Source organism: Equus asinus, chromosome 4 (genome assembly GCF_041296235.1).
Source record: "Equus asinus isolate D_3611 breed Donkey chromosome 4, EquAss-T2T_v2, whole genome shotgun sequence".
Classification (NCBI taxonomy): domain Eukaryota; kingdom Metazoa; phylum Chordata; class Mammalia; order Perissodactyla; family Equidae; genus Equus; species Equus asinus.
Window position 1 is genome coordinate 71260459 of NC_091793.1, and position 24917 is coordinate 71285375.

Here is a 24917-nt window from a genome sequence, read left to right on the forward strand (position 1 = left end):
AACATCTTCATCACTCCCCAAAGTTTCCTCTTGCCCCTGGGTGATCCCGCCAGCTCTCCATACCATCCACTCACCCAAGCCCCAGGTGGACATAATCTGCTTTCCGTCTGTACAGGTTACTTTAGATGTTCTAGACTTTTAAATAAATGGAATCACATAGTATGTATATTTTTTGGTCTGATTTCTTTACCCAGCATAACTATTCTGAGAATCATCCATGTTATTATATGTATCAAGAGTTCACTCCTTTCTGTTACTGAAGAATATTCCATTGTACGGTAATACCACAGTTTGTCTGTCAACCTGTTGATGGACACTTCTTTCCAGTTTGGGGAACATATGAAGCTGCTGTGAATATTCCTGGACAAGTCTTACGCTTCCATTTATCTTGGGTAAATACCTAGGGGCAGAATGGCTGGATCATATGGTAGGTCTATGTTTACTACTAACTTTTTAGTTTGTAAGAAACTGTCAAACTTTTTTCTAAAGTAATTGTACCACTTTACATTCTCACCAGCAGTCTTTTTAATTTTAGATATTCTGACAGAGGTATCCTATTATGGTTTTAATTTACATTTTGCTACTGATGCATTATTTTGAGCATCTTTTCATGTTGTGTTTGCCATCCTTTGATGAGATGTCTGTTCAAATCTTTTGCCCATTTTAAAATTGGGTTGTTTGTTTTCTTACTATTGAGTTTTGAGTGTTCTTTATACATTTTAGGTACAAGTCTTTTATCAGATACGTGATTTTCAAATAGTTTATCCAAGTCTGTGATTTATCTTTTCATTTTCTTAACAATGTCTTTAGAAAGGCAGAAATTCTTAATTTGGACAAAGTCCAATTAATCCATTTTTTTTCACTTATGGATTGTGGCTTTGATGTTGTATCTAAGAAATCTTTGTCTTACCCAACGTCACAAAGACATTCTCCTATGTGTTTTCCAGTTTAGGTTTTATATTTAGGTCTATGATCCATTTTGTGTTAATTTTTGTAAATGGCATGAGGTACAGATTGAAGTTCTTTTATTTCTAGTTATTTTTATTTTTGGTAAATGGATATCCAAATGTTCCAGCAGTATTTGTTGAAAAGACTGTCTTTTCCCCAATGAATTGTCTTTGACCTTTGTCAAATATCAGTTGACCATATATTATGAATGCATATATTTCTGGATTCCTTATTCTGTTTCACTGATCTGTTTGTCTCTTTTTATGCCAATACCATACTGTCTGGAGCACTATAGCTTTCAAATAAGCTTTAAAGTTAGGTAGTGTAAATCCTTTGACTTTATTCTTCAAAGTTGTTTTGGATATATTTGCATTCCATATAACTTTTTGAATAAATCTGTCAATTTCTACCAGAAAAGCCTGCTAGCGTTTGATTGGGATTGTGTTGAATTTTTAGATTAGTTTGGAAAGAACTGGCATCTTAACAATGTTAAATCTCCCGATCCACCCACATGGTATATTTCTCCATTTATTTAGGTCTTCTTTGATTTCTCTCAGCAATGTTTTATAATTTTCTGTGTATCAGTCATATATTTTTGTCAGATTTATCCCTGTTTCATATTTTTTGATGCAATTGTTAAGTGAGATGGCTTTTTAAAATTTCAATTTTTGATTGTTGCTAGTATTTAGAAATATAGCTGATTTTTGTATATTGATCCTGTTTCCTGCAATCTTGGTAAATTCACTTATTAGTTTTAGTAGATTTTTGGGTAGATTCATTGTATCTTCTACATAGATAACAGTTTCGTTTGTGAATAAAGGCAGTTTTACTTTTTCCTTTCAAATGTAGATGCTTTTTCTTTCTTTCCCTTGCCTTGTTGCAATGGCGATAGTTACAATCTTGAATAGAATTAGTAAGAGTAGACATCTTTGCCTTATTCCTGACCTTACAGGAGAAGCATTCAGTCATTTACCATTCAGTATGATGTCAGCTCCAGGTTTGTAATAGATGCCCTTTATCAGGTTGAGAAAGTTCCCTTCTGTCCCTTACTTGCTGAGAGTACTTATCAGGAGTGCTGTCAGATAATTTTTCTGCATTTGTCGAGATGATCATATTGTTTTTCTTTTTTAGTCTGTTAATATGGTGAATTACCTTGAGTTTGGAATGTTAAATCAATCTTGTATTCCTGGCATAAGCCCCTATTTGCTCATGATACATTACCCCTTTTATATTATGATGAATTTGATTTGTTAAAATTTTGATTTTTTTTTTCCATCTATGTTCATGAAGGATATTGGTCTATCCTTTTCTTTTCCTGTAATGTCTCTGTCCCGCTTTGGTTTCGGAGTAAGACTGGCTTCTAGAGTGAGTTGGAAAGTAATCCCTCCTCTTCCATTTTCTGGAAGATTTCTTATGGATTTGGTATTATTATTTTCGTGGATTTTGTACTACATGTTTGAGAGAATTCTTCAGTGAAGGCATCTGGGTCTGGAGTTTTCTTTGTGGGAAGGTTTTTAACCACCAATTCAAATTCTTTAATAGAGATAGAACTAGTAGAGTTATCTATCTCTTTTTGACTAAGATTTAATAGTTTGTACCTTTTAAGGAATTTGGCCATTTAACTTAAGTTGTTGAACTTATTGGCATAAAATTTTTCATAATACCAATTTATTACCTTTTTAATATCTGTAGAATATGTAAGGATGTCACCTCTCTCATTCCTGATATTGGTAATTTATGTCTTTCACCTTTTTTTCCTGATCATTTAGGTACAGGTTTATCCATTTTATTGATATTCAAAGAACCAGTTTTTCTCTATTGTTTTTCTGTTTTCAACTTTATTGATTTTCAGTATGATCGTTACTATTTCTCTTCTCTGCTTAATTTGGGTTTCGTCTGCTCCTTTTTCTGAGTTTCTTAAAGGGTTAGTGAGGGCACTAATGTGAGACCTATCCTCTAATGTCTTAATTCCCCCCAAAATTTTTGTGTTGTGCTTTCATTTTCGCTCAGTTAAAAATACTTTCTAATTTCTGTTTTGATTTCTTCTTTGGACTATGGGCTTTTTTTCGCTTGAGGAAGATTAGCCCTGAGCTGACATTTGGGCCAGTCTTCCTCTATTTTGTGTGTGGTTCGCCACCAAAGCATGGCTGATGAGTGATACAGGTCCGTGCCCTGGATCCAAACCCATGAAACTGGGCCACTGAAGCAGAGCACACTGAACTCAACCACTAGGCCGCGGGGTTTGTCCCTGTAGGCTATCTTAAAGTATATAATTTAGCTTCGAAATTTTGGGGGGATTTTCTAGATAGTATTATGCTATCCATTTCTGATTTAATTCCATCAAAGTCAGAAAAAATACTTTATATGATTTGAATCTTTTCAATTTTATTGAGCCTTGTTTTAGGAACCAAAATTTGGTCTATCTTGGCAAACCTTCTGTGCACATCTGCAGAGAATCTGTAGTCTGCTGTTTGAGGGTAGTGCGTTCTTGCAGCGTCAGTTAGGTCAAGTCGATCCGGAGTGGTATTTGTCCGTTATGTCCTTACTGATTTTCTGTTTACTTCTTCTACCAATTATTGAGAGAGGGGTGTTGAAATCACCAACTATAACTGTGGAGTTGTCTATTTTTCCTTTGCAGTTCGATCTGTTTTTGTTTCAGGTATTTTGAGGCTCCAGTGTTAGGTGGGTAAGCATTTAGGATTGTTGTGTCCCTTCGATGAACTGCCCCGACCTTAGGTTCCTGTCCTATACAGAGCAGGTGCGCCCTGAGTATTTGTGGAATTAATCAATTAATAACTACTGATATTTTCCAAGGAAGTATGAGCGTGACTATGGAACATTCCCTTAACTTCTCCACACCAGTTTTCTCACGTTTAAAATGGTAAGGGAGTGAGAGTGGGTGGGTCTGGGGGACAGGAGACTGGAGAGTGGTTCTCAAACCTTGCTGTGGGGAACCTTGGGTTTTGCAGGGTCATCCTCCTCAGGGGACACCCTGAGGGAAGTGGAGGGGTGGAGAGAGCAACTAGGACTTTATTTTATGTATTGCCTTTCTATGTAAAATTTTGGTGGATGAGAGGGTTCTGGGCTAAATGAAATTTGAAAATCACTGAGTTAAATGTCCTGTGAGGTGGTCCCGGCTCTAAAATTCTCTGTCTCTGGGAACACTCCTCTCAACCAATGAGCCTATGAGAAAATGCCATGAGACTAAGAGAAAATGCCCCCTCGTGGCCAAGACGCACACAGCGCAGCTGTCTGTAGGAAAGCAGCAGAGGGCAGAGGAAGAGCCCCAGGCCAACAGCCAGGAAACAGGCAGGTGTCTGTCCCAGCTCTTCGCAAACTGGCTGAGCCCCCCTGGGTGTGACTAGCAGCATCTCTGCCCGCCTTAGAGATCCAGATTCTCATCTGGAGAGCCTCACAACGGAGACTTTCTCCAGTAGCATCTAAGGTCCTTAATTCTGTGTGCATGCGTGTGTTTGCCCTTAGAAAAGCAGACCAGGGGCTGGCCTGGTGGTGCAGCAGTTAAGTTCACATGCTCTGCTTCGGAGGCCTGGGGTTCACTGGTTCGGATCCTGGGTGTGGGCCTATGCACTGCTTGTCAAGCCATGCTGTGGCAGGGGTCCCACATATAAAATAGGGGAAGATGGGCATGGGTGTTAGCTCAGGGCCCACCTTCCTCAGCAAAAAGGCAGTGGATGTTAGCTCAGGGCTAATCTTCCTCAAAAAAAAAAAAAAAAGGAAAACAAAACAAAACAAAAACAGACCATGACTTGGGCAACTACTGTGGCATTTCACCGATGACTCCATTATTAATAGAACCTCATCAGAGGTCCAGTCTGGCTTGCAGTCATTTAGGATTTGAGTAGGTGGAAATAGAAGGGTAGACAAGGGGATCCATGAGGGCAGGTCAGCGTAAGGGAAGGCAGGGTGCCGGGAGGGGAGTGCACAGAGTGTGGCCGGGGCGCAGGGAGAACGTGGTGTTTATTGCTGGCCTCGCAGTCAGGAGCTGGGACTTAATCTGTAGGAAATGGAGAGTCATTGAGGAGCGCTGAGCAGGACGGGGGCCTGGCCAGGGTGTGCTTCAGCGAGGCTAGCCAAGCGCAGGAGCAGGAACGAACCAGAACAGAGGAAAGTGGGCGGCAGAGGGGCAAACGTGGAAGGGACATGCCACCCAGGGATGGACTGAGGAATCGGCAAAGCTGCGGGGAACGGAGTTCGGGTGATTTTAGTTTCTTTTTCTGTTGTGTTTTCTTTTCCCTTTCTACTTTTTTTAAAACTTTCTATGTGTGTGTGTGTGTGTGTGTGTGTGTGTATACACACATATATTCATAGATATTCATATTCATTACATATACTTAAATATTATACATAATTAGAAAGATCATAAAGCTACTGTAATAAAAATAAATGCTGGCATTTTTAAAAGATAGAAACACTGATATTCTCCAAATAATAAGTGCTGGCAAGTAATTTCAAAGGGGTGACATATTGTTTAACATTTGAAATTCCAAAGAGAGAAAAGTATTCCCAAATAATGCTTCTGTTTTCTTATAAAGTAACTGCTGAAGTCAAGGAACGTGGAACACAAGCCCTCTGCCGATTGTCACTTACAAAAATATAAAGCGGGTCGTAGTCTGGAGAGCTGGCTAAGGCCTCTGGGGGTTTCATGCTCAGGACCGAGGTCTTGCCGGCCAGCTGAGGTGCGGCCTCCTGGCTCGGCAGGGCTATGATGGTGGTGGCTTCATCCTGCGCAGGACCGAGAGCGGCGTGTTAGTTTTGATGCCAGGACAAGAGGGGAAAGGTGGGCATGACTCTAGAAGGCGGGGCTGTGTTACCTCAGCTCCTTGCTTCAGGGCTCGAGCAAGCTTTTGAGGTCTGTAACTTGTGGAAGACTTCTGGACACAGAATGGCTGATACCCCTTGATTTTGTACAGCTCAGGAACCTGAGGGCGAAAGGAGACGGCTGACGGCATGTCCTTAAAAGCCTGTCACCGTTTAGGGGGATCTACTTCTCAACAGCGTTTCTGAGCTGCCTGACAGTAAAAGGAAATAAGCGCCATGTTGTAACCATCACATCGTGGCAGTTACCACTTTGGACCAGCACTGGAGGGACTTTAGTGCAAGTCCTGAGCCCTGTTCTTGGTCCCAGCACACACGAGCCTTCACAATTACCCTCCCACAGCATATGGCTTAACTGCAGACATACACCAAACACTAGTTTGTCCATTTAAAGTGTTTATATTCTCAAGAGCAGAAGTGGTCACACACCTCAAGAAAGGCTGACTAACTTTTGTTCACTATCTTGTGTTTTTCTTAAAGTTTCTAAGATGTGAAGTTCAGATAGCTTCATGTATGCATAATAGAGGGTATAATCACAGAATAAAGACCCTGGTTTCCATAAGCCACGTTGGGAAAAAAGAATCTGTTATACCTCACACATACCGTAAAATAACAGCAGAAAAATACACACAGTATTCCACACAGTATGATCTGTAATGGAACAAAACTAATAAAATAATGCAGTTCAGATCAAGAATATTTTGTTCACTTTATAAGAAACCCAATTAACTAATACCATATGACAGTTCTGACCTGCAGCTTGAGGAAGGAATAACTCTGCTTGATTGGAATTTCTGAAGATTTGATTGGGACTGGGCCAAGGCCGTCGGGAGCCTAAAATGTGAGAATTCCAAAAATTGACACATAATCAACATTGAGCAAAAGCGCCCATGCTTCTATTTTCATACATTTCCAATATTAAATGAACAGCTCTGCTCTCAAAGTGCCCCTTCCCACGACCACAGGTGCTTCTTGATGTGTGGCGCCTGGAGGCAGCGTGGCCACCCCTCCTCCTCGTCTCTTAGTGAACGTGATTCTTCTTTTTTATTTTCTACTGTTGTGGACACTGCAACATGCCACCCAGAGTCCCCTTCGGGCTTCAAGGATTTAGTGCCCCAGCTGCTAGGAGTCCCGTTGGTAGAACAGCTCCCAGGGGTCAGCCCTCCCCAGGAGTTGCCTTGGCTGAAGGGAGCCGCCTCACTCATCACGTGCCCCTCCTGGGCAGCCCGTCTCCAGTGACAGGTTGAAGCGAAGGTGTAAAGGCCAGGTCCTCTCACAGTCCCAGCTTTGGAACCCCTCAGGAGTTCAGCGAGGCCTTTGTCAGGATTGCCGCCCTGCGTCGCTCTGTGCACTCCTGCCCCCGCCACGTCCCCTCCACAGGTCCCATCCCAAAGCACTACCTAATGACCCTCCTGCATGCTAATCTGCTTGGACACCGGAGCACCTGGACCAGCGCCTGACATTTTATGGGCATTCAATAAATACGGTATTTCACCTAATCTAAGACACCATCATTAAATTAGTAGGATACAATGCTAACATGCCATCAATTATAAGACATCTCTCAAAAAAGTGATCTTAGAATCGATGAAATATAGTATTTATGGAACTAAAAAATTCTTTATAGACAAGAATGCTGAGAATTCTGTTTTTCATCAACCCTGAGCAACACAGAGGTCTTTACAGAACTAACTAAAATATCAAGTGAAATGTGTAAGCTTTGAACTATACCAAAACAAGGAGCTGGGCCCACAGCACAGTGATGCTCTCTCTTCATCCCTGCCATCCTGTCCACTCCGCTAATTATTGACTGCCAGATATTTATTATTGCTTAAAAATCACAGATTTATTTTTTCCTAGGAGCTAAATATTCTGATCTTTTAAGTTGTTTAATTATCTAATGCAAAAAACACATGGAATTTCTAAAGTCAGTTCTGTAACCCTTGAGAGGATTAACCTGCAATGCTTAACGCACCCGATAGGATGCGAATGGCAAGTTTATTCTTTGAAACTAAAAGAATTATGTTGCATATGCACTTTCAGTATCAATTTAAACACACTTTTTATTGCTAACTACTGAACTTGGGCAACATTTTATTACTGGCTATGTGACCTTATGCCTCAGGTTCCTCCTCATCTGTAGATGATAATCTTACCACGTAGATTTACTGAAGAGGAAGTCAACTGATACAACTGAAGCATTAAGACACTGCCCGACTCATGGAAAATGCAGTGTAAGGATAGCTACTGCATTTCCTATAATGCATTAGTGCCCCATGGGGCAAGAGGGATGAACTGTCACGCCTCTTGCCACTGAGAGACACAGAGAGAGAGAAAGAGAGAGAGGGAGAGAGAGAGAGGAGGAATTCTGAGTCTGATGGGTTAGATTGTGAGATTCTGGGGCCATGTTCCCTCATTCCTAGGTCAGGTCATGGACCTGGGGGCTGCCCTTCTCTGGCCTCTCCGTCAGCTGAGCAGGGCCTGTCTCCTGGGGCCAGGCCAGGCCGTCTTGTTTCTCTGTCTGCCCGTCTGCTGTGAGGCCTGGTTCCCAGGCAGTCAGGTGGGGCTCAGGGCTCTTGCTGGGTTCCAGGCCAGGAAGGACCCAGCCCAGTTTACCCAGGAGCTCTGCACAGGTGTATCAGGTGCCAGGCAGGTGACAGTAGCTGATATCTGGTTTCCCATTGGTCACAATTCCCTGGGCACAGGTCTCCCTTGGGAGCCTCTGAGGAGGAGGTGAAGGGACTGAGCCCAACAACTATCTCTGCCTCACAACCATCCGATCATGCCCGGGCGCCACCCCCAGCCTCGCAGCACCCACCAACTCGTTGGAGTCCTGAGGAGCACTGTGGGACGGGAAGGCGAAGGGCAGGACTTCCCTGGGCGACACCGAAAACCGCCTGGAATAATCGTCGTGACCGATCAGCGGCAGAAATCTGGAGGGACTCTTGTCTACGGGTGAAACAAACAGCACTTTTGGGGCGTTCTTAAGGCATTTCTCTGTGAAACCACCGTCTGTGGTTGCGTATTGAATTAGTGGGTACTTGCCACACAGCATTTCCAAAAGAATATCGATGGATGTATGTATTAGACCCATTTTTAGTTTCTCTTTTGTTCTTTACCTCAACACCCTCTCCAATTTTTTAAAATTTTATTTTACTTTTACTTCTAAAAAACAATAATTCCAAATGAAAGTATCTCTGATGAATATTCCCTGTCCTCGTCAGCAAAGAAAAAGATTAAATTAAAGAAGCATATTGAAGACATTTTCCAGGTATCCATACATACTTCACAGGTAAATGTTACAGCATTTTTTTAAAAGAGTTTCTTTATTAGAAACTTGAATACCAGAGACAGAAATAATAAAGGAGGGAAAAAAGAATAATTAAAATGCAATAAAACGTTATGAAAAACAAAATACCCACTGGATCTTAAAGGAGAGGAAGCAGAGGGGAGGGGGTGCTGCTGGGGACCGAGGGCCTGAGCCTGAGGCCCCCGGGCCCCTCCTTCCCTTGGGGCTGTCTGGTCTCGCTCCCCGGCCCTGGTTTGGGGCACTACCCGTGGAGGAGGGATGGGGTCCTGCTGGTGTGACCGGACTGAAGGGCCCGCCCACTGCCTGTGCTCTGCGGGGCTCCGAGCACCCCCACCAGCCCCCACCCCCCATGGTGGAGCTCAGCCCACCCCCTTGGCAATGAATGGAAGTCTTTTCTTGCCTCTGATGATGGACTTAATAAACAGCACTGGACTAAGTAAAAAAAAAATTAAAAATCAACACAGTGCTATGAAAAACAAAGTACCCCTCTGGGTCCTGGAGGAAGAGGAGGAGAGGGGCTGCTCCTGGGGGCAGGGAAGTGGAGCCAGGCTCAGGGGCTCAGGCTCGGGAGGGGAGGAAGAGCGCCAGAGGATCAGGGCCTGCCTGTGGATCTGCACACGAGCCACCGATGGAGAATACGGGACATGGCTTTTGGGCTCCCAGAATCTACTGAGAGTGGGTGTCTAACAGCCCCGGCCACCCTGGGGATCAGAGGATGGGAAGTTCTTTAAGTAGCAAAGATCATACAATATAAAAAACTTTATGTGCAAATGCTAGATTGAGACAAGATGCAGCCAATCGACAGTATAAACGATGACTATCTTATTCTCTCGGGTGACAAGAAAGAACAGAGGGCACAAAACAGGAGGTTGAACCACCGCCACCCTTCAATGAGGTTACAACTTGGTCAGGTCGGTTGACCCTGCCTACTACCAGTTGGGCAGGTATTTCACCCAAAGCTGCCATGGTGGTCTGATTTGTCACTGGTGGGTTGAATAATGGCCCCTCCAAGGTGTCCCCATTCTGTTCCCCAGAACCTGTAACTACGTCACCTCACATGGTAAAAGGGACTTTGCAGATGTGATTAAGTTAACGGTCTTGAGATGGGGAGAGTGTCCCAGGGAATCCAGGTGGGCCCAGGGTCATCACAGGGTCCACAGAAGAGGGAGACAGGAGGGTCAGCGTCAGAGAAGGAGACGTGATGACTGAAGCAAGAGGTCAGAGTGATGCGAGGAAGGGGCCACAAGCCAAGGAAGGCAGGCGGCCTCCAGAAGCTGGAAAAGGCCAGGAACAGACTCTCCCCTGGAGCCTCCAGAAGGAAGCAGCCCTGCTGACACCTTGACTTGAGACTTCTGATCTCCAGAACTGTAAGATAGTAAATCCGTGTTGTTTTAAGCCATTATGTTTGGGGTGATCTGTTACAGTACCCATAAAAAAAACTAATGCATTTGATTCATGAAAATATTTTATTTCTACACAGCTAACTTCATTATAAAGAAACCTCGTGCTCAGAGGACTTACTGGTCAAGGCGTTGCGATTCTTCACAGCTGTACTTTACCTGGTGCTATTGACTGTCGTCCTTTAGTGAGCCTTCTGAGGATGGTCCCTTTGTCCATGTCATGAACAGCACTCAACATACTGAGTAGTCGTCGATGAACCATGATCTGGAATTAGAAAGAATAATGATCTCAAATTATTAATTGGTACATGCTCATTTTGGCATTCAATTTAACTCACTTTCCCCAACCACAACTAAGGGCTGAGGCCACCACTCTAAGTCAGAATTCACAGGGAGAGTGGCACGCTGCCCTAGGCTGAGGCCATGGGGACATCAAGGTCTGGGTAACACTGACCTGCCTGAATACAAAAAAAGACCAGGTTGCCATTTGGCCTTGTCCCACCCAATTTATGAGCTCTGGTTTTCTCTATTTCCAGGGTGGAAAGAATGACTAGTTCTACGTTCTTTCTTTTCGGTACATCTGAATAGTAACGCTCCCACTGTGTTAGCTGCAGAATTGAGGGACAAACTGAAGGGGCGATTCTGTAGAAACAGGGCTCTGGACTTTGGGCAGTGCTCAGCGTACACCGCTGTGCTCTGCATTCCGAGCAGATGCTACTGAAGGTGAGCACTCCCTGTGCACAGAGCTGTGGCTGAGGGGACCCTTCATGCCATGATTAACACTCCTTTCCATCCTGTAAAGGACTCTCTTGTTAACAAATATTATCAAGTGGCTACTGTGTGGCCAGTTCTGTGCAAGGTCCTGGAGATACAGGAGGGGCAGACCACGTGCTGCCCGAGGGAGCCAATGTTCCCGTGTGTGTGTATGGGTGGGGGTGGGATGGCAACAGACACTTGACCAAATAAACATGGTGAACGCCATGAAGAAAATAAAAGACAGTAAATGCATGAGGGCATGACTGAGGGGCTGAAGGGGGTCGGACTGGCAGGGATGATGAGTGAAGGCCGCGCGGAGGAGGTGAGATTTGATCTGAGACTTGAAGGATGATCAACGACGATGATCTTGGGAAGAGAGTTCTGGCCAGAGGAACAAGCAAATACAAAGATCCTGATTCAGAAACCAAGGAGATGGTTTAAGGGACAGAGAGAAATCCATGTGGTCGTGTAGCCTTGATAAAAATTGTGCGTCTGATTCTAACTGCAATGTGAAGCCTTTGGAGGGTTTCGCCAGGGGAGAGGTATTACCATCTTCAAGCTTTGGGGGTACTACTCTGGCTGCTGTGTGGGGACGGGAAGCAGGAAGATCTGTTGCAGTGGTCCAGGTGAGAGATGAGGGGGTGGCTGAGCTGAGGAGATGGCTGGAAGTCATCAGGCTGGGACTATATTTGCACACCGAACTGACAGTACTTGCTGGGGAGTGTGAGCACAAGACTGAGCCATCACTCAGAGCGAAGCATGTAGCTGCGGACGGTACTTTTTTCAAGCTGGAGGGTTTTCTCCAGAATGTCCAGGGTGGTCCCATTAGTGGGAAGCCAGCCCGGCCAGTATCTTGCTGCTGTTTGCCTGTTGTTGGCAGCTGTGCTCTCTTCCCTCAGAGCACAGCTTCGTGCTGCCTCTTTGCACCACATTTCTCCCCACGGTCAGCATCTTGCGGCACCTCTGTTCTGCATATACACAGAGCCCACCAAGACAGAGCTTCAGCAGGGATGCAGGTTCCATGGGGCCTTGGAGGTTGGTGAGCAGGTCATTGATGCTGCAAGCTCTGCCTCTGCCTGGACCGTCAGCAGTCCCGGCTGAAAGCGCTGCTGGAAAGATCATTGGTACCATAAACTTTGGAGTCCCCTGTACATATTCACACATTTAATCCTCATGGACAACCCTGTGAGACAGGTCTTACTGTCATCCTCAGTTACAGATGGGGAAACAGAGGCCCAGAGGTTATATAACTTGTCCAAGATCAGAAAGCTCCTAAGAAGTAGCACCAAGAATTAAGTGCGGGCAGTCTGGCTCCAGAGTCCAAGTCTTTACCACTGCTCTCCCCTGCTTGAGGGGCGGCTCTGCCCACTGAGGGAGCCACTCTAGTGTCAAGGACAAGAGATCTACAGGCAGCATACGATGCAAGAGGCACCACAGAGTTCGCTAAGTGCTGAAGCTTACAAGGACTGTTTCTTGGAGGAAAGGTAGACTGCGCTGGCTCAAAGGACAGTCACTGACAGATGGAGATGGAATGGCATCTCAGTTGATGGGCAAGGGGCAGAAACACAGGTTTGTAGCAGGGAATGAGCTGGTGTGTTTGGAAGAAGACAAGGACTGAGACAACCTAGAGAACAGGAGGCAGCTGGAGGGGGTGTGGGTGCAGCCAGACCAGCGGCTCACCTTCCACCCTTTATTGGCATTCAAGGCTAAGAGGTCATTTTATTTTGATCACAGGAAGCCACTGGAGGCTCGCAATGTGCTGGGTGGAAGACCAGCGTGAGGGTGAAGAAGGCACAGCAGTGAGATGACACCGTGAAGGGGAAGCCATAAGCCTGGATGTTGGAGACAGGATTCCACAGGAATTCTCAATTGTCCTTTCTAGAAATAACTGATCAACATCCAATTGTTCTAGAGTTACCATATGACCTGGCAATTCTACTCCTAGATATATACACAAGAGAATTGAAAACGCATGTGCACAAATTGTACACAAATGTTCACAGTATCATTATTCATAACAGCCAAAAAGTGACAACAACCCAAATGTTTCCAAGGATGGATAAACAAAATGTGGGACATCCATACCTCGAAAACACATTAAGAGAAAGAAGCCAGCTACGAAAGGCCGTGTGTGTGTGATCCTATTTCTGCCAAATGTGCAGAAGAGGCAAATCCACGGAGGCAGGAAGCAGACGAGCGGTGCAGCAACTGCGGGAGCGAGAGGCTGCTCGCGGGAACGTGGGTTCTTTGTGCAGCGATAAAAATGGTCTAAGGTTAGACAGTGCTGCTGTGAATACACTGAAAACTACTGAATCGTCCAGTTTCCAAGAGTGAATTTTATGGCATGTGAATTATATCTCAATAAAGCTGTCATAACAAACTCACCGTTCAATTTCCCTGTGCTGATGACTAAACACATTGCGGTTTCAGTCTGGTCCTGAGACTTACCTTGCGTGCTGCTTGTTGAAACCGTCTTTGCGCCCTGAACCTGTTGACCCAAGTATTATTCATGAGTGGATCAAAACTGGGATGAAATTCCTGGATTTTCTGTGAACACAAAATATAGACACATCTTAGATTTAAATTTTAACTCCTGGCATAAACATTTAATAAAAATGTTTTAGAGTTTGATCTCAAATCAAGTTATTATTTATTTGTCCTGCCATTTAATGAACACTTATTAAGCACTTCTAGTGTACAGAGCATTATAGGGAATGCTTCTTGGGTTGGGGGTCAAAAGTGGAAGACAAGATTTGGGTTTTAAGAGATTTACAGTCTGGTTAGGGAAGCTCAAGGAAACACATGTGACCCTGAGGAAGAAGAATAAAGACACACAGAAACCAATGCCACGCTGGGGGTGCTGGCACAGCATCCAGAATCGAGAACAGTGGGCTGTGGGATCCCAGCAGAGAAGGAGGACTGTTTTGTTCGGCCCTGCACCGAGCACCAGCACAGGGCCTATGTATGGAGTGCAGTGTGCGTAGGTCAGTAAATGAATGCGGAGGAAAGGATGCCTGCCACAGCCTCAGGCACTGGAGCTTCTCGAACAGGGAAACGATATAAAGGAAAAGGCATCAGAAGTGAACTCATCTCACGCTGGCCCACGCAGTGGGCTGGAGAGGAGAGGGAGGAGGGGCGGATACAGGAACAAACAAGCTGTTGGATTAGCTGAGGGTGAGCCACGAAGGCCGGGCTTGGGTGTGGGCTTGTGGAAGAGCTACGGCAAGACTTCGTGGCCAGACTAAATGTGGGGGAGAAGAAAAGAGGTAGAAATAATTCAGATGTGGCAAACCCAGAAAAGAAAAGTGGGAATGACGGAGGTGGGGGAGATTAGGAAGAATTGTTTCATTGTTAAAATTAAAAATTGGGGTTTTAACCAGAAACTATCATATGACAGAGATACTCAGATGGAGGGGCTACTGTCCCCATTCTAGGTTTGAGGACACTGAGGCTTCAAGGCTGAGAGGGCTTCTCCTAGGTCCCAAATCGGTAGTAGAGCTGGGACCAGAACTCTGGCTTCTGACCTCCTGTCTCGTATCCTTCCCACAAGGGGACGGGGCAAGGAACAGAGGCCCAGGGACCCACCAGGAGCACCCGCAGATGGGCTTGCAGAGCAAAGGGAAACAAAAAAAGAGATCCAGAAGGAGAAAGTAGAGGGGTGGAAAGGAGGAGCCGAAGTATATAATGCCGTTCATTTCAAGGGAAGCATTAATTACGAGTTTTGATGCTTTACTCGCAATACGTAAGAAAAAACACTCTGCAAGTGTAAGCACGTTAAAAATTACTAAATGTCTCTTGGTAAAAGGATTTCTATAAAACTGTTTAGCATTTTAAAAATAAGCATATAAAGAGCTCCCAATAATTAGATTTCAAGGAAAGGAAAGTTACCCACTTCTTCCAGATTGCGAACAACCCGTGTGTGGTTAACTTCTGTCTTGAGTCGCTGAAATTCCTCATCCAAAACAGGATCTCCTCTATCCAGCTGGGTTTTTAATCATCAAAAACATTAAAATTGAATACAAGTGTACCAACTTTATTTCTCTTTAAAACTGGCAGAAACCCATTAAGCAATTGGACAAACCTACCCATGGAGTTCCCGTTGGGAGTGGTGATGACGGAAGTCAGTTATAATGATCGTTATGATCTAACTTACTGTTTAAACACAGGGATATTCTATAGAGGCACAAACCCAATACCTTCTTTTTGTAATTAGAGGACAGTGTCTCTGGAAACGATTTCTGAGGCATTTAAAACTCACAGAAAGGATTTCAGGAAACCATGTAACCATGGGAGTATAGAGCTTTCATTTAAAAGAAACTTAATGTCCCAGTGAAGTTTTAAGCTCCTCTGAGCTGATTATCCAGATTGTAACAAAGGTATGTGGTTCCTCCCCTTTCCCGGTGGTGGACCAGGTCTGTCTCTTCCCTGGAGTAAGCGTCCCCCAGGCTGCTCCCTTCCCCGATGGCCCCTGAGCTCTTTCCTCTTCCCCAGGGGTCATGGGTCACTCCCAGGAAGGCAGGCTGGGCCTGGGTCAGTGGCGATACCCACATGCCTCCATGGAAAAGGGGGCCGTGCAAACTGCAAAAACTTGTTAGCTTATGTCTACCTGCGGTTTTTCATATTTGTTTGTTAGGTGACTTCTAAAACTAGCTTGGCTCTTAGGTACATTGTTCACAATCATTTTTAGAGACTTCACTGAAAGACATCTATTCTGATCACCACATTAACACCCTATTCAGAAGTAAGAGAGTTCTATTGTTGTCGCCGAGGTGGGGAGCTGTCTAGCTCCGATTTGCACATATCAGGAAGTTGAGTTTGAGACCGTGGACCTCAGGTTTAAATACAGATTTCATGGGGAGAGCCTCAGACCACACCCCACAGCTCCCCACTAAAAGCAAAATAAAACAGGCAATTTAAAGAGGGATTGGCAAAGAGGTTGTTAGTAGAAGAAAGAGGAGGGAGATTTCTGATGTCTTTATCAAGACTCTACTCATTTATAACGAACGTCTCAGAATTTAGGATTATTGACCGTCTCCTCTGAGTAAAAGCTCATTATCCTCGAGGGTTCATGCTGTCCAGCTACAACGCTGACTCCCCCACATCCTCCATCCAGCTCTCTTTTTCTGGCTTTCTACCATATGCCTTGGGCCTCCAGGTTTTTCTTGCCACTGGGCCGCCTGCCGGGATTCAGCAGCCAGTAAAATCTCCTGGACACACAGTCAAGTCCCTGCAACACTTGCTTTCCTACTATGCTGGGGCCTCGGGGTCCTGGTGAGTGATCCTAAGGATGTGATGGCTCGTTTCCAGCTCCCCTCACTCACCTGTGCAAATGCTCACCACTACCCCCGGCCCCTCTCCAGTCCCTGTTCAGCACAGTCTCTGCAGCTGGCCTTGCTTCCTGGATCAGCCGGAAGACAAGGCCACGCGCAGCCTTCTACAGACCCCTCTCTGCATGCAAACCTGACTGTACCCCGAGTCCGTCCTTCCTCGGCTTCTCCAGTCCTTCCTCCTGTTCAGACACCATCTTTCCTCTGACCACGGCCTCTTCCCAAGCTTCTTCAACCTTTTCCTCCGTGATTGCTCTTTGCCCTCAGCCTATAATGTGCTCAAGTTCTTGCACCTCAAAAACCCCTGCCTTGACCCGTCGCCCCACAATGGTCCACGTCATTACTCATCTCAACTTCTCAACTATCGACTCACATCTACACATTCCTCAAGCCACTACAATTTGGCATTTTACCTCCACGAATCTACTGGAATCGCTGTCCCTGAGGCACACAAGGACCTCCAATCCACCCAATCCAAGGTGTACTTTTCAGGCCTTATTGTCCTGGAGCCCTTGCATTTGACTGATCCCTCCCGGGCTGCTTCCTCTGTGTTCTCTGGACCTCTGACCTCTGACCTCCCTGACCATTCCTCTCCTGTCTCCTTAGTGGTCCTGCTGCCCTCCCCTTAAGTAAGAAGTTCTGCAGATTTCCTGCCGTGAGCTACTGCCTTTCTCACACTATTCATGTTCCCCAGGTCACCACGCTTGTTCCGTGCTCTCAATCTCTACCTCGATGCTGCACACTCCCAAGTCTCTGTCTCCAGCTCTGTTCCTTCAGCCGCCACCTGGATGACCCCAGTCACCCCAGATGTAACATGTCCCAAATTAAACTTTTCATCTTCCCCTTAAGCCAGCTTTTCTTCGGTCTCTGAGATTTCACGTAAAACCACCACCACGCACCCAAGCTGCAAACCTGGGCATCACTCTACCTTCTCGCTCTCCTTACCCCTCACCTCCCATTTATCTACAAGTTCAACTCTATCCGTGCCCTTAGCACTTTAAATCCTCTCTTAATGTTGCAGCCCCTTCTGGACTGTGACCTTCTCGAGGGCAGAGACCGTGGCTTATTCACTAGCACAGAATCTTCCATACAACGGGCGTTCACTAAACGAATCAACGGCTGGGTCTGCCTGTCAACCAAACGCTGGCAGTTACAGCCTTAACTCACACACTGACCTGCTCTGCCACGTCTGTATCACCTTCATCTTGAAAACAGAAAAAATCATTCCCTCGTGGGGCTGAGGAAAATACTTGATATTTTGTTTTTAAAATCCCATGCAAAGAATCTGAACACATCACACTACATTTAAATGCCAATCTAATGTGTGCTTTTCCTGAATGCTACGATTTACCAATGTAATGATTGTATATTCTTTTGCTTGTCTTATGAAAAATAAAATAAGACAAATTTATTCAAATATCTTATTTGGACTCCAAATAGGAAGAAAAATGTATTCCATATGAGAAATGCATTCATATCTGACAACAGAGTGTTGTTCCCCAGCCCCTCCTACCCCTGCCCGCGTGTGCAGCGCCGAGTGTGGGAAGCTCACACCCCCAGCTTAAATCTACGTGTTATGGCTGAATTGTGTCCCTCCAAGCTCCATATGTTGAAATCCTAACCCTGGTACCTCAGGAGGTGACTGTATTTGGAGATACGGTCTTTAAAAAGGTAATTGAGTTAAAATGAGGTCATTAGGGTGGGCCCTAATCCGATGTGACTAGTGTCCTACAAGAAGAGAAAGGAGACAATGTGGAGGCACTCGGTCATCTACAAGCTAAGAAGAGAACGGATCCTTCCCTCACGTCCCTCAGAAGGAAGCCACTGTGCCAACACCTCCATCTTGGACTTCCGGCCTCCAGAACTGTGAGGAAATAAATCTCTGTTGCCTATGGCACCCAGCCTGTGGTGCTTTGTTACTGCAGCCCCTGCAAACTAAGAAATATGTGATGGTTCCACAAATCCTACCAATTAAGTCCAAGCCCCTGTGACACGAAGCCCAAGCTGGATCCTCTCTCCTCTGCCCCATGTGTGTCGTGTGCTTGAGTCCTTATGGACCTGTCCCCGGGGTTCTCTGCACCCGTCCTGCGTGTAACAATGTCTCTCACGCCACGGTGCGCCCAGGGGTTTCGTACAGTCCCACAGGTCCCGCGTCCACCCTCCCTCTCCCTGAACTTACAGGTGCTGCCTTGGCGACCCAGGTACGGCCCCTCCCTCAGTTTTCCCCTTTCTGCTCAGCCCCTTTGAGCATCTCTGACTTGGAACTTGGTGTGGATCTGGCACTGGGGTGGCTCCTGGTCACTGTCTGTGGGTCTCTCTGACCTTCATGCTCTGCAGATCATGGGACGGGTGCACCTCGTGCTCAGAATTCCAGCCAGAATTTGAGCCTTTCCCTCCCTGAACTGAATGCCTCTCTGTCCTCTTTACTACTTTTCAAAATTGTACCATGTCCTCCAGGAAGCTTTCCAATTAGATGAGCTCTCTCTCCTCTCTGGATCTGAATCCCTACAATGCTTAGTAGAGGGCTCTCGTGACACTTACAGCAGCCTTGATTTATGTTAACAACTAACTTGTCATCAGCCTCCTTCCCCCCCAACTAAACTAGAAGTTTTCTTCCTCTTGACACGGCATCTTGCACGTAACAGGAATTCAAGATATTTGGTGAAATAAATGATATCAAATTAGCAGTAATTCTGACCTTATATTTGGTGTTTACTCTTTGCCGCTCTTCTGTAAGGTCTGTTTTGAATTTAAAAGACATTTGATCTTTACCAAGGTGCACTTGCCTAGGGAGAAAAAACCCAACTTTCAGAACCCATCAGAATACCATCATCAACTTTAGGATGGAGTGTCTTAGCGACACTCCACCACTGAAAAGGGAGGCTGAGATATCAGAGGAGACACCATGGGGAGAGACGTCATAGACACTTCAACAACATAACCAAGATGAACAAAGTGCTCTGCAAAAGGAAGCTTATCTTCTAGTGACATGCGCTAAAATATTTGTGAACAGAAAATCTTGATGCTCAACATCATCAGTCATTGGGAAATGCATATCAAAACCACGGTGATGCAGCACTTCACGCCTACTAAGATGGCTATGATGAGGAGGAGGATGATGATACTAATAACAAAGGAAAGTAACAGGTATTGCCAAGGATGTAGACAAATTGGAACCCTTGTACATTGATGATGGGAGTGTAAAATGGTGCAGCCACCATGGAAAACAGTTTGGCTGCTCCTCAAAAAGTCAAACATAGAGTTACCACGTGACCCAGCAATTCCACTCCTGGGTATATAGCCAAAAGAACCGAAAAGATATGATCCCACAAAAACTTGTGACTAAATGTTCATAGCAGAATTAGTTATAATAGCCAAAAGGTGGAAACCACCCAAATGTCTGTCAACTGATGAATGAATAAACAAAACGTACTATGTCCACCCAATGGAATGTTATTCCGCCGTAAAAAGGAATGAAGTACTGACAGATGCTACGATGTGGAAGAGACTTAAAAGTGTGTTGAATGAAAGAAGTCAGTTAAGAAAGGCCCTATATTGTGTGATTCCATTTATATGAAATGTGTATAGTAGGCAAATCTATAGAGATAGACAGTAGATCAGCGGTTGCCAGAGGCTGGGGGGGAAAGGGAACTGAGGAGTGACTGCTTAATGGGCATGGGGTTTCTTTTTGGAGTCATGCAAATGTTCTAGAACTAAGTAGTGATGATGGTTACACAACATTGTGAAAATACTAAAACCTCTGCATTGTACACTTTAAAATGGTTAAAATGATGAATTTTATGTTATGTAAATATTATCCCAGTTTAAAAAACTCTGGTACGTAATGTGTCTATCATGGAGCCTCGTGCATGTTCAAAATAAATAGGTAGCTAGGATTTAGAAAGGGGAGGGGGTGTCTGGAGAGCTGGTTTAGATTAAAGGAGACTAAAGACACATGAAAACCAAACACAAATTGTATAATCCTTGATTGGACCCTGGATCCCTCCTCTCCACAGACAAAAAGCCCAGGTAAAAAGGGCAGTATTGGGACGCCTGGGTAAATTTGAACGTGGCTGATTATTTCATATTGCATCAATGTTAAATTTCTTAGAAGTAGTTACGGTAACGCTGGAGCACGTGCTGTTCTTAGGCTACATGCGACAGTCTTTAGGCCTCAAGGTATCGTCAACTTACTTCAAATGGTTCAGGAAAATAAAGGACGTGTGTGCATCTGTGCACGCGTGCACAAATGTGTGTACACATAGAGAGTGAGGGGAAGTGCATGTGGCACAAAGTTAACAACTGAGGAAACTACGTCAAGCGTATATGGGTGTTACTTGCAGATTTAAAATCTTTCAACAAAAAGGGAGAAAATGCTAAGTGAACAATCCAGCATTCAAAATTGAATTTAGGATGTGATTTCAAGTATGTTACAAAAAAGCATAGAAGGAAGGAAATATACCAGTGGTGACAGTGATCATTGCACTATAGTGGTTTTTTCCCCTCTCTATACTTCAAAAAAAAATTAAAATATTTATTTAAAAAATAAAAAAAATATTTTTCAGGTTTTCTACAATGACAACGTGTCCATTTTTTATAACAGGAAAAGAGTATTTTTTAAATGACCTTCAGTTACTTGGCATACTTGAGGCCAGACCCTGAGTAGAGACCCACACTGTCGCAGAGGGAAACAAAGGGCATGACCTCGTGCCAGCAGGGTGATAGGGTGGGGGACACCTGGGAAGGCCCTGAGCTCAGGGCGAGTTCTGTTGTCTGGGAAGCGTGGAGGCAGGGGCATGGATGAGGCAGCCTCTCAAGGACCTTTCCCAGGAGTCTCTTTTTTAGCTCAATTCAAGAGTGTTTCAAGTTTACTTTCGCTGAAACTGTATACACCGATACGCCTGGTATGATCTGGTAAAAAACTGTGAAAAGGGCTCTACTTTGAGTGTAGGAGCCAGGCTCCCCATAAGGCCCTTGGGGCACACAGCACAGGGCACAGGGGGCTCACAGTGGGGTGAGATTTGGGGCACCTGCGTCACCCAGCTCTGTCCTGGAGCAAGAGGGGTACTGGCAGCAGTGGACAGCAAGGAGCAGTGTCCCAGCTCCTCCCACAGTTCACTCTGATTCTGCCACTGTCTGGTCACACTGAGGAAAGAGCATGGTTGGTCACATTGATTTATTGCTAACAGAAACTTCATTCTGAAATACAAGGCCGCGCGGAGGGGAGAGAATAGTCAAATTTTCGAAGGGCATTAAAACTCATTACGTTTCATTGTGCCTTAGGTATAAAACGCCATTACTCAAAACATTGCACTGTCACTTGATACAAATCATTGCTCAACACTTACCACTTAAGGTGATTTTTGATCTCTTCATAAGTGTCCTGTCTGACTTTCTGTTCAAAGAGTGCTTCCTTCATCTGTCTTGTCCTTGAAATCTCATTGCCTTGGTCCAAAACTGAGGGAAGGAGCAAACAATGATTATACCAGTAACCAAAACACAATCGTTGGCCGAGAGAAAAACAATTTCTAATAGCAAAACCTCAGAGCGCCCTGACAGGGTTGTGTGTCGTCCGTAAACAGCACACGTGACGAGCAATAATTCTCTCCTATTCTGCCCAGGGGCTGACTGATGGTGGGCCAGCTTGTTACCTTCTCTCAATTCTTTAATCTTCAATTTTCCTGGTTCTTGGTTTAAAACGGTTGCCACAGCAAATGGATTTGATAAGTCTACTGGAAATCTCAAGTTCTGATATTCAATTTCCTGGGAGCAAATCAGGAGGGAAACTCGTTATTCTGCCTCTCCGTCCCTCCCTCCATCCTGCTCAGCACGGAGCCCACCTCACCTTAAGCTTTGGAGGCTTCGTCTGGGCTGGCCGTCGGTGAAAGTTTATACGTGTCATTGCCTTTTCTGGAGGGATGTCTACTTTCTTAGAAAGAGCATTCAGCCTTTCGAATTCTTCTAATCTATAGTTTAAGACAGATATTCAATTAGTATAGAATCCGACAACTCAAGGCTCCTATTTTTGTGTTCCGTCTGATAATGCCATGACTTACAGTCCATTAATTACTACAGCTAAGCTGAGAATCAAGCTGTGTGCTAAAACCGGGTCAATTAAAAGAAACGCAATCTCAGTCCACCAGAGTATAATCACGTACTTCAAAATAGCCCGCCAACGGCTCCTTTTCCTTAGATTCTCAAAGAAGAGAACAAGTGGAAAACATGACAGGCTGAAAAATGCTCTCATGGGCTAGCATAATTTATTTCTAGGCTGTCAGTTTTCAATAGCTAAATTTAAGAAAATCTTGAATGTAAGAACTGAAACCATAAAACTTTTAGAGGAAAACATTGGCAATAAGCTCTTTGACATCGGTCTTAGCAGCATCTTTTTGAATACCATGTTTACTCAGGCAAGGGAAACAAAAGAAAAATAAACAAATGGGACTACATCAGACTAAAGCGCTTCTGCATTTTAGCAAAGGAAACCATCAACAAAACGAAACAACAACCCACCACCTGGGAGAAAACATTTGCAAATCATATATCTGATAAGGGGTTAATTTCCAAAATATATAAAGAATTCATATAACTCAACAACAAAAAAATGAACAACCCGATCAAAAAATTGGCAGAGGAAATGAACAGACATTTTTCCAAAGAAAATATACAGATGGGCAACAGGCACAAGAAACGATGTTCAACATCACTAATTATTAGGGAAATGTAAATCAAAACTACAATGAGATATTACGTCACACCTGTCAGAATGGCTATAATTATCAAGATGAGAAGTAATAGGTGTTGTAGAGAATTTGGAGAAAAGGGAACCCTCATACACTGCTGGTGGGAATGCAAACTGGTGCAGCCATTATGGAAAACAGTATGGAGATTTTTCAAAAAGTTAAAAACACAACTACCATATGATCCAGCTATTGCACCTCTGAGTATTTATCCAAAGAACATGAAATCAATAATTCAAAAAGCTATATGCACCCCTACATTCATTGTAGCACTATTCACAACAGCCAAGACATGTAAGCACCCCAAGTGCCCATCAACTGATGAATGGATAAAGAAAATGTGGTATGTATATACAATGGAATACTACTCAGCCATAAAAAAGTCAAAATCATGCCATTTGCAACAATATGGATGGACCTTGAGGGTATTATGTTAAGTGAAATAAACCGCACAGAGTAAGACAAACACTGCATGATTTCACTCATATGTGGAAGATAAACAAACACAAGGACAAGGAGAACAGATTAGTGGTTACCAGAGGGGAAGGGGATGGGAGGGTGGGCGAAAGGGGTAAAAGGGCACATACGTGTGGTGAAGGATGAAAACTAGACTATTGGTGGTGAACACAATGCAGTCTACACAGAAACTGAAATGTAATAATGGACACCTGAAATTACAGTGTTATAAGCTGACATGACTTCAATAAAATAATTGAAAAAATCTTACATTGATTTATCTTCCTAGTAAAAGAATGATTATGCCCACTGTTTGTAGCAAGATCTTGCAAGAGTGATTCAGACTAATGTTTGAGACTTTTTCTGTAACTGAAAACTGCCTTTGGACAAATGTAGGTACAGACAGTGCTGCTGACATCCCTATAGAAGCTGCTGGAGTTGCTTATCACGAGATGCAGTAGAACCAAGTTATGTTCTTTAGCGTTACCCACGAAGCATTTCTTTAAGCAGGAATATGTGAAGACTTGTGTTATAGGATTACCTAAGTCCAGGACGTTACAGAAATAAGACAAGGACATGCTTCCATGCATTCGTTCTGACGGCATCAATATGGTCAATATGCGTTTGCTGAGCACCTACTGAACAGGCCCCACTGCCCGACGTGGGCGCTGTGCCAGCAATCCCACATTTAACATGGCCCGCGTAAGAGCGTCCTGAGAGGCCCACGGCCTTTGGGGAGACACACACTGACTGACAGGCTGTGCTGCGCAGGGAGGAGGCGCTTGGTTGGGGAGTGAGCTGCAGCTCAGCATCCGCATCTCAGCATAGCTCCCACATCCCCTCTGCTGTAAATAGTAGGAAAAGAAAAAGTTTCTGAGGGTGTTAAAAACCAGCTTCCTTAAGAAATCTAACTGCTAGTGCTGACGATGGAAATGAAGGGGTCTGAGACAGTGATAAATAAAGAGTCACAGGTGGAATTTGGCGGTGCCGAATTTAGGACATGAGAAAGTCCAACACACCCGCTCTTCTGAAATGAGGAAGCAACCTAGGAAACTTTCAGAGAACACTGCGGCCAGGGTAATTTTCTCCTTCTGGTGGAATTTATATGTTCTAGTACTATCTGCAGTCTGGGGAGACACGCCCT

At 44.5% G+C, this 24917-nt stretch overlaps 1 protein-coding gene across 9 annotated transcripts in view; it reads right to left on the bottom strand.

Annotated features, from left to right (window-relative positions):
• The window catches only part of CFAP221 (cilia and flagella associated protein 221), a 91951-nt gene that overhangs the window by 17809 nt on the left and 49225 nt on the right, over positions 1-24917 (bottom strand). For 7 of the 9 annotated variants that reach the window (XM_070507510.1, XM_070507507.1, XM_070507506.1 and 4 more), the window contains exons 9-20: positions 22423-22543; positions 22229-22340; positions 21926-22034; positions 19276-19363; positions 15143-15232; positions 13699-13797; positions 10654-10759; positions 8603-8733; positions 6538-6618; positions 6388-6435; positions 5781-5888; positions 5557-5691 (exon numbers count right to left, since the gene is read on the bottom strand). In XM_070507510.1, the coding sequence (XP_070363611.1) occupies positions 5557-5691; positions 5781-5888; positions 6388-6435; positions 6538-6618; positions 8603-8733; positions 10654-10759; positions 13699-13797; positions 15143-15232; positions 19276-19363; positions 21926-22034; positions 22229-22340; positions 22423-22543 (1228 nt within the window). The remainder of the gene's footprint in view (positions 1-5556; positions 5692-5780; positions 5889-6387; positions 6436-6537; positions 6619-8602; positions 8734-10653; positions 10760-13698; positions 13798-15142; positions 15233-19275; positions 19364-21925; positions 22035-22228; positions 22341-22422; positions 22544-24917) is intronic. The other 2 variants (XM_070507508.1, XM_070507512.1) reach the window with 1 other exon arrangement.